We start from the raw sequence: 9,751 nt of genomic DNA, 5'->3' as shown, positions 1-9,751 counted from the left end.
TTCCCACTGATCACAGCAAATATAGCTGCAAGTCAGAGAAAGGATAGTGATGCTCCGCCCAACGCGCGTCAGACACACTTTTGCACCGCGCAGCCAGAGCAGCAAAGCTGCTTCAGCCGCGCGTCAGAACTAACTGGTACAAGCAGCAAAAAGGAAGCAGAAGACACGATTTTGCTGCTTTTGCTGTGTCCGGTGTGAAAGCAGCACTGCACAAAGATCGCCACTGTGCTAGCAACGAGCATGCTTTTAACTGGGGGCGTGTAGCAGTTCTCGCCGTAAAGCAAGACCGACTCTCGCGAGACTTCTGAGCCTGTGGGTGCGGGTCGAGGGCTCCTGCAATTGCAGGTGCGGTATTTCCCCCACAGACCACCAGGGCGGCCGAGAATACCTTTGTTCAACCTGAAATTACTCATTTAATCATCCAAAACGTTATGGAACACATTAATTAACTGAAAAATGTTGCATAGTGTGCCTTTAAGTTTTACAGTTATGACATCATCTAGGCTTTAGCAAGCTGATCTCACTATCGAAATTAAAACAATATATTTTTTAATAGTTAATGCATGTAAATATTGTTGTTTTAAATGTATATTACCATGATTATTAAACTTAATTCTGGTTAACCCACACAACAGGTATCAAGTTTTATAACAATTCAATAAAACTGAACTGCAGGCTTTATATGGATTTTGTTGTTTATTTTTGCTTTGATGACAAAAACAGACATTAAATAATAACCACAGAGGTCTTTGTCTAAATAAGGTTTTTAGATTGTACAAATTTAAGTTAAAGTTAAATAAATAGTAAATACCGTAGTAAAAAAAACGTATAATTACTAAATATTATTATTAAACATAAAAGAAATTTTTCACTTAATTTATGATTTTTGCATCGTTCTATTCCTTAAGTCTCTCTGACTTCAGTTGGGATATGGAAAAGCACGTTAGCTTTTCCTTTTTCTTAGCTGGTTGTGGAGGAGATTCGTTTTTTCTCATCTGTGGTTCTAGACGAAGTCTCACTGGTTGCAATGGTGGAGGAAGAAGAAGAGAGGAATGATGGGGATGATGAGGAATAAGGTAGCATTACGGACGATGAGGGAGGAGAAGTGGTGGATGTAATGATGGAGAGGAGCAAGGAGGATGGTGATGATGATGGTGATGATGATGATGATGATGATGATGATGATGATGATGATGATGATGATGGTGATGATGATGATGGCAGTGAAGATGATGGTGACAGAGGCGTTGAGCTGACCACCTTATGTGTAGATAACCAAGCTCTTGCTCTATTAGAGAAATGAGAAAAAACATTCGTGAAAAAACGCAGAGTTTAAGATTTAAATTCCGTAAAAAATTCAACAACAAAAAAAAAATATCCACTGGACTTGGTTTTTAAGATTTAAAGAAAAGCTGAGGCTGGTGTCTCCTGTTTCTAAAGTCACCTTAACTCTGCAACCTTCCGTTTCACCCATGGAGCCTTTATATAAATGCAGTAATGGTCCTTTTCTGTAATAAATCTGCAGGAGAAAAATAACAAGTGAACTGATGAATAGATCTGTTGTTTTTACATTGTTGATAAATGAATAGAAAGATATTGAGAATGAAATTAGACACTACGTTTCACCTTAAATTGTTTACATTTGATTTTCTTTGTTATAGTTTAAACTGAATTACTGCAATCCAAATTAATGCAGAGTTGGTATTGGTAGAGATATTCCTCATACTTACATTACGGCAGTAACACATGGAGGATCTGCCTGCTGGATCCGATATGTTAATATTGGTTCCGTTATCTCACTTGTGCTGACTTGCTTACAGCAAGTAAACAGCTTATCTAAAAATCAAAGACAAAAATGTTTTAACCTAAAAAAATGAAAAAAACATATGTTTATGCTTCCAAACTTTGTTGAGTTTAGGTTTGACTTTACCTGGAATTCCAGAAGTGACCATCAAGGTTACAGCGAGCAGCACACTCTTCAACAAGATGTGGTTGACCATCCTTACTCCGAATGAATTCATAAAGAAAAAGCAAAGAAAGTCTCTTCCACTCTAGTGATCTTTGTGAACTGAAAGCCCTCTGAAGGGAACTTAGATTTAAGCTCTAAAAGCAGAAGTACAGCCTCTCATTTGTCATTCCTGATTCTTCCCTACATGTCTCAACATCTGAGGAAATCAAATGATGTACAGATGATTTCATAAAGAGAAAAGTATTTTTATCACCTGAGTCTTAGTCTTGTTGTTTTTGTCTTTGCCTCTCGGCAGGAAGTCATCCTGCAAACTGGATGTTTTGGACCTTCTGCCCCCTGGAAGTATTTTCTGAGCATTAAACTGAGCTGAGGATTTAAACTGGTGGTTTGGATCTACTTTTCCCCAAGGATTGTTGGGGCGTCTCTCTGAGCAGGAGATTCATCTCCACAAGAAACCGTTCAAGTACCGCAGGAAATCTAAGTGGCAGTCAGCTCCTCCGTTCCTCAAGGAAACACCTCAACCAGTGTAACTACTAGTCTATAACTGGAACAACCTACACCGACTGGATTCAACGAAAGACACCTTTTTCTGGAAACGTGAGTCCTGTTGCCTTTATTCCCTTCTTCAAATCAAAGACACAAATTTCCCACAGAGCCTGAACTATCCGCAGAATCCTCCCCTTCACTTTTCAGTCCCGGTTAGACAGTGTTCAGAGCAGCACTGGACTCCTCTCTACCTACTCTTAATAAAACCTGTTAAACTTTTCCCTGGTCTCTCTGTTTGGTTTTCTGCATGTGGGTCAGAGCTTTAGATAAAATCATGACAATGTCAACTGATGGGGTGGGTAATACATGCTGAAGCTCAGAATTCTTCGCCAACTTTCAACAGAGTCTAGCTACTCGTTTCCAAACTTCATTTGGCCTTCAGGTTACCTCAAGAACAGAACTTGGTGGGATGGGTTTCCATGGTGGAGCAGCAGTTAAGCAATACATCAACAAGTACAATGCAAAGTGTTGGATGCATTGGTATATAGCATGATGTCACTGGACTACAGAGCAGTGGAGATGAGCTCTCTGGAGTAAACAATTAAGCTTCTCCATTCGGATGTTTGATGGAAATGTCTGGTTTTGAGGTTGCCTGATGAATGGTACTTAACCTGGCTGCATGGTGCCAAGTGTAAAGTTTGGTGGAGGGGGTGTGGGGTTGTTTTTCAGGAACTGGGCTTGGCTCCTTAGTTCCAGTGAAAGGAACTCTGAATCTTTGACTTGTCAAGACCTTTTGGACAATTCCATAACCCCCAACTTTTAGGGAACAGTTTGGAGCTTCAACATGACTGTGCACCAGTTACCAAAGCGAGGTCCATAAACGCTGAATGGGAGGTTCTAGTGTGGATAAACTTCACTGACCTGCACAGAGTCCTGACTTCAACCTGCTAGAACAGCTATAGATGAATTAGAGTGGAGATTAGGAGACAGGCATTCTAATCCAACATCAGTGTGTGACCTCACAAATGTGCTTTTGGAGTGGTCAAAAAATTCCCATAAACTCTGTGGGCAGCCTTCCGAGAAGAGCTAAAGCCGTTCTTGCTGAAAAGGGTGGACCAAATTCATTTTGAACCCTCTATGGCATGGGTACGGTGGCCCTGAAGTGCAAACTGCAACTACAAATCTAAAAGCGCAACTACATTAAGGAAATCGCAACTACATAAAGCAAAGCGCAACTACATTAAGAAAAACAAAACTACATTAAGCAAAGCACAAATACATTAAGGAAAACACAATTACATTAACCTACCGGAAAAGGTAGGTACCAGTGGGAAACATGAGACATCGCTGATTGGACGATGGCGCCGTTTGACCCTTGAACCAGAAGTTGCGTCGTCTGAACAGTCCAGCTTCTTTTAAGTGTGTTTTCAGTGTACGCAAACTGACTGAAATTTCGTGATTAGTCTTGAGCATTTATCCAGTATCACCTCGTACGTATGTCCTGATTCAAAATATTCCTGGATAACGGCAGCTATGTTTGGGGCGCCGACAATATCCATGTTTTCAAAAGCCGCAGCAGGCAGAATGACTTCCGGTTCAAAGGTCAAACGGCACCGTCGTCCAATCAGCGATGTCTCATGTCTCCCACTGGTACCTACTTTTTCCGGCAGGTTAATGTAATTGTGTTTTCCTTAATGTAGTTGCGCTTTGCTTTATGTAGTTTTGTTTTTCTTAATGTAGTCGTGCTTTGCTTTATGTGATTGCGCTTCTAGATTTGTAGTTGCAGTTTGCACTTCAGGGCCACCGTACATGGGTGCTCAAGTCCAGTCCTCAAGAGCTACCATCCTGTAACTTTTAGATGCATCTCTTCTCTAACACACCTGAATCGAAAGGCTCAATCCCCTCGTTTAGCCCAGCAGAGGCAAGGTAACAAGGAACTCATTTTATTCAGGTGTGTTAAAAATGGGATGCATCAAAAAATTGGAGGATAGTAGCTCTTGAGGACTGGACTTGAGCACCCTTGCTCTATGGATTAGAAATGGGATGTCACTTTAGCTATTATGTGAGTCAAGGCAGGTGAGCGAATACTTTTGGCAATATGTTGTATATTAGTGGAACATGCTGTACATTTGTTTTTGTTTTTTTAAAACAAACAAACAAAAAAAGTAATTCCACTACCGCATCATTTATTGTCTTAGCTGCTACTATAGTATTTCAAACACTCACATGCTTTTGGACAGTTGTTTTCAATAAAAATATGCATTATCATGTTAGTGTTTGCTTTTTTGTAAAATGAATCCCCTTTTTTTTACTGTGCATATTTATGTACTCTTATTAATACTTCAAGCACCTGGTTTTGGAAGTTTTTCAGCTAATGGCCGCCAATGTTAACTGCTGAGCTGAAATTCCAAAATGGGATTCTGGACAGTTAAAATCAATAGGTCAGCAGTGGATTTTCTCTTGTAAATGTGTTCCTTTAAAACATGACCATAAGAGCTTTTCCAAGTTAACATTCTGACGTTCAGTTTTTCTTGTCACTGATCATAGCATAATATGCAGGAAATAGACTGACCACTGAAATAGTTTAAAGGTATTTCCTTTACAACAAACTGAGATTTGACGGTGTGAAGACTGATACAATCATTTCTGCTGAAATATATTATCCGTTGATGATTAATATGGTATATGACCCTGTCATTCTTTCAAGCTAATACTGAATCTTTGCTTCCTTTTTCGGAGTCAAAAAGTCACAGCCCGTATTACAGTGTAGGAGGGAAGTCATTGAGGGGTTTCAAGGAAACGGCGTCTTTCCTGTTACATGCATGCATGACACTTGTTTTCCATTAGTAAATGCAGCTACTTAAAAGTATCATAAAACTCTGTGGAACTACTGTATGTTTAAGATATGTTATCTAACGGCAGTAGATTATAAAAAAGACTCACTAGGTCTTTATCTTGAGCATTGGTATTTTTAGGAGAAACAGATAAAAATGAAGCGCATTTCATTATCTTTGCACACATTGAAAGAAATAATAAACAATACAATGTTTTTGGCATCTTCTCTATCATATTTAGTTACTAACAATTTTTTTTTTCATGTTGGCAACAAGTAGGACAAAAAAGAATTATGTTTACATAACTAGATATAATAGGATGTAATTACAGTGTACAATGCAGCTAAAATAATCCTCCTTATTATAAATATAATAATGTTTCCTTTTTGGTTTTTATGTTTCAGAAACTTAACAAAAAGTTTTAATTCAATTGAGTTCAGTTTATTTATATATTTTTGCCTTATTTCATATTTTTTTTTGCTGTGCTTTATTCTTTTATTGTGTTTTATTATTTTTAGCTATGTTCAACTCTTTGGATTCAGCTGTAGGTGTTTTAAAGCTTGATATAAATAAAGATGATGATGATTTAAAAAAGCAGTTTTTTAAATAATAAATTAATTTATTAAGGAAAAACTTATCTTAACTAGCAGGTAATTGCTACCTTTAGTAAAATCATGAACTGATCCATAAAATTGTTATATAAAGCCAATAAACATACCATAAGGCCTCCCAAAATAATTACAGCAAGATAGAATCATAATAAGTTAGGAGTTTGGTCATTGCAACTAGAAATCTTGTTCATATAGCTATAATCAGGATTTCTATGTGCAGCCAAGGGTCAGAGAGGGTCTAGTTTGGGGCCCAGCAAAATTTTCCCTGCTTTTTGCAGATGATGAACATGTGCTGTCTCCCTCCTGCCAAGATAAACAGCATGCATTGGGGCAGTTTGGAGCAAAGTTCCTGCTTTAAGTGGAGTAGTTCAAGTATTTTGGGACCCGGGTCACAAGTGAGGGGAGAATGGAGGTTCTTTATCGCTCCTTTGAGGTGAGAGCTGAGCAAAAAGTTCTTGATTTTCCAGTCGGTCTATGTGCCTATCATCCTCAATGCCATGAAATCTGGATCATGACCAAAAGAACGAGACGCCACATAAAAGCGGCTAAAATGAGATTTCTCCGTAGGCTGGTTGGGCACTCAATTGAGGTACGTTCATATTCAATGTGAGTTTCGCAGCTGGACACAAGGCTTCCCATGTTATTTCTATGTAGAGGGCGGATCTGGAGGGAAAGGCAAAGGCGTTGAATTTAGGGAGGTGAATAGCATGATTTTGGCAAATTTGTTGAAATATTATCGCTGCCTAGCCTGCAAATTTAGCAGAAGTTGAAAAATCTCAGCTTTTATTTACATCTCAAAATCCTATCAGGGACAAGATGTGGCTGTGAGCTAGAGTGAAGGAGCTCAGTGGAGTTTTTTTTTTTTTATATAAAACATGGAAGACAGAAAAAATGTGGTCTACAAAAGATGAAGTAAGAATATTTTGAAGAGGTTTGTGAGTGGGTTTTAAAAAACTTTCTCAAGTTTAGGGTCCCTTCACCTTTAAATATGAAATGTTTCTAGATTATATACAATTTTTTTTTAACATTCTGCTTTAAAAACTGTTTAAGTTCTTCCTTTGAACTCGGTATAAGTGTCTGCATCTTACTTGTCTGCATGCTTACTTTTAGTTTCTGTCTTTTTAAGACAGAAACTAAAAGTAAGCATGCACTATCAGGCCTGGTAGTTTTGAGTCAAATGTTTCATTGTGTTTGCTGTGGTTTAGAATCAGAGGTGCACAAATACAATAGTTGACTTGAGTCAAGCTCACAGCTGACAGACATTTAATGTAAATGTTGAATAAAAATGAATGTAAAGACCAGCAGGGTGGCTGACTAATCAGGCTGTGAGTTTTTTTTTTTTTGTTCAGCAGAGTTTACAGAGTTTCAGAAGAAACAGTCTCTGCGGCGGCTGGTTTTAGCTGAAAGCGCTGAGTCACAACGACAGGAAGTTAAAAGTGTGAGCAGTTTGTGTCCAAGTGGAGCCAACACCCCTGGTTACTGGTTCTGGGTTATTACACTCACTACCCATGCAGATGCACTTCGTAACTCTGCTCAGATCCAGACACCTCCACACTGATTCTACAGAGCGTTGCTGATGAGGGATCGTTTTGCAAATATTTGACTTGTTTATATTCAATTAAATACTTTCTTGTTGCAACTTAACCTCTTGCCCTGAAGTTAGTGATGACAAAATAATTATATCCTCACACTTAAGGTCCAAATGATGCAGCACTGGAATTGGAATTGGGAGGATGATGTCGGTTTGCCACACAAGTTTATTTAAATTACAACAGATTGATACTGAAGCCAAGCAGCTCTAAACAACAGCAACGAGCTTAGTATTTTTATTTTCTAAAAAAGTTCTTTGTAAACTTGAACTCATTTCTACAAGGCTGTGTGTTAATTCTCTCTTTTTTGCCGGTTCGTACAACCATTCTAAGCCTGTGTGTTGTAATTATGATTACTTCCATTTTCTTCCATCAAAGAAAATCATTTGTTGTCTTAGGGCTGGGCGATAATTCAATAACGATATATATCGATCGATAGACGTGTGGCGCAATAGAAAAAAAGAGGGTCGATAAAAGTTCGATAAAAACGAAACGCAGTTTTCCTTCATTCTCATTGTAGCCTATCATGTAGGTTTATGCTAGTCACTGCTTCCTCCCAACCAATCACAACCGCGGACCCAGGCACGCCGTCTCCAAGCGCCGCCCTCTCAAACCACAACACAGAGCACATGAAGATGTCGCAGCAAGGAGAGGCGGAGGAAATTGTTTCAAAGAAGGGTTTTTGTAGTTCGGCAGTCTGGCAGTATTTCGGTCATGGCAAGTCGGACAAAAAACAAACCACAGTCATCTGGAAAATGTGTAGGGAACCAGTGAAAACAAAGTCTGATAACACAACCAACTTTTTTTTTATCATCTCAGCCGCTCACAGCCGCAGGAGTACGAGCTGTGTAGGCCCCGGTGCGGCTCTCCTCCGAGGAATCTTCGGGAATTTCGGGAAGATATATATATATTTTCAGTTCTGGGCAGTTTCCCACGTAGTACTAACAGTTGAGAGAAAAATGCTGAGGGGCCAGAAACTTCAAAGTAATAACTCAGGTTAAAGCAGGAAACTAAGCTGAACCTGGTTCAGCTTAGAAGAATGGTGGCGGCGGCGGTGGGGGGGCATTTATTTATTTGTAATATTTATTTTGGTCACTTTTCTGGTCACTTTAGTTTATTCTTTGTCAGTATTTGATAACATAACCCAGGTCTCTTAAGTTATTTTTCTTTAAAACTATTCTGTTATGGTTTAAAAAGTTTGTTAAATAAAGATTTAATTCGAAGTCTGTGTTTGTGTTTTTTATTAAAATTAAATCATTTAGCAATATTACAAAAAGTCCAGGGAGAGCTGCACATAAAATATGGTTTCAAATCTTTTCAATAATTATCGATATCGATCAATATGCATTTTTTTTTATCGATAAGCTTTTTTTCTATATTGCCCAGCCCTATGTTGTCTCATGTACCATACTTACAAAAAGTTAATTTACTGTATAGCTGGTCATTCTGCACAATAATCTAAGAAAATTCAGAACTAATATAAAGAATTAACTGTGGATGAACATTCAAGGGTTAAGTAGAACTGCACTGTTTGTGGAAATTTTTTTTTTTTTCAAATCTTGTTTTCAAATCGATACTGAAAGAAAAAACAGTTATTAAAAGCTGCTCGTACTGTCTTCACACTTTCTCGCAAACACGTCTGCATTGAATGCACTCTGCACCTTTAAAAAGGGGGGAAAAAACAAACTCAGGATCACAACATTCTGCTCATGTGTTCTGGTAAAGACGATCCTTTCCACCTGTAAAGTGGAAATAGCCAGCACATTGTGTTCAAGTGCTTTTCCTTTGGTGGAGAAGAGAAACATGTTGGATCCACATATTGTCCTGACCTGCTACCTGGGCAAGACAGCAACAGACTTCCTAATTCTTCTGCTAAAGGGAGGACTAGCGAGCATTTGATAAAATTAAATGACAATTTAAAAATAAATTAATTTTTTTCCAATATATGTCACAGCATTGTGTAGGCAACACACACACAATGGGAGAGAAAGTATAACAATGTACACAGTATTCGTCATAAATAATTGTTCCTCTGCTCTCTACCATGTTTAGCTCAGTTTATCTCATCTCAGCAATTCAGGTTGTTTGTTCCAGCTTTTCAGTGGAACTTAAAACATCAGTAGGCGTTTATGTGCAATTTTGATGTCATTTTTTTTGTATTTACCATAAATATGTTATCACATGAAGGCAGCATGAAAAAACATCATATCCAGCACATGTTGGAAGGTCTTTGGTCCCGCAAGACAAGGAGATGGATTTTCC

At 38.4% G+C, this 9,751-nt stretch overlaps 1 protein-coding gene across 2 annotated transcripts; it reads right to left on the bottom strand.

Annotated features, from left to right (window-relative positions):
- Nucleotides 1-884: 884 nt before the first annotated feature.
- On the bottom strand, nucleotides 885-2,055 carry LOC119779807 (cell wall integrity and stress response component 1-like). 2 transcript variants are annotated; one of them, XM_038279607.1, is made up of 4 exons: nucleotides 1,931-2,055; nucleotides 1,731-1,836; nucleotides 1,445-1,519; nucleotides 885-1,294 (listed from the first exon to the last, which is right to left on the bottom strand). In XM_038279607.1, the coding sequence occupies exons 1-4, from the start codon at nucleotides 2,019-2,021 to the stop codon at nucleotides 961-963; spliced, it is 606 nt and encodes a 201-aa protein (XP_038135535.1). In that variant the 5' UTR covers nucleotides 2,022-2,055; the 3' UTR covers nucleotides 885-960. The 2 variants fall into 2 exon arrangements, with proteins under 2 accessions (XP_038135535.1, XP_038135536.1); XM_038279608.1 differs by having other exon boundaries at nucleotides 885-1,288.
- Nucleotides 2,056-9,751: the final 7,696 nt, after the last annotated feature.

The sequence above is a fragment of the Cyprinodon tularosa genome, unplaced genomic scaffold (assembly GCF_016077235.1).
Source record: "Cyprinodon tularosa strain WSP-4 unplaced genomic scaffold, ASM1607723v1 ctg1513, whole genome shotgun sequence".
NCBI classification, from domain to species: Eukaryota; Metazoa; Chordata; class Actinopteri; order Cyprinodontiformes; family Cyprinodontidae; genus Cyprinodon; species Cyprinodon tularosa.
Note: the sequence above shows the minus strand (reverse complement) of the source record. Positions and strands in the feature narration are given on the sequence as shown.

What these genes read in the sequence shown, in the direction of transcription:
- LOC119779807 (XM_038279607.1), bottom strand. Translation starts at nt 2,021, where the DNA reads ATGAATTCATTCGGAGTAAGGATGGTCAACCACATCTTGTTGAAGAGT. An exon ending in GGTCACTTCTGGAATTCCAG is followed by an intron (nt 1,837 to 1,930) that starts GTAAAGTCAAAC and finishes TTTGATTTTTAG; the next exon opens with ATAAGCTGTTTACTTGCTGT. An exon ending in CGGAAGGTTGCAGAGTTAAG is followed by an intron (nt 1,295 to 1,444) that starts GTGACTTTAGAA and finishes TTCTCATTTCTC; the next exon opens with TAATAGAGCAAGAGCTTGGT.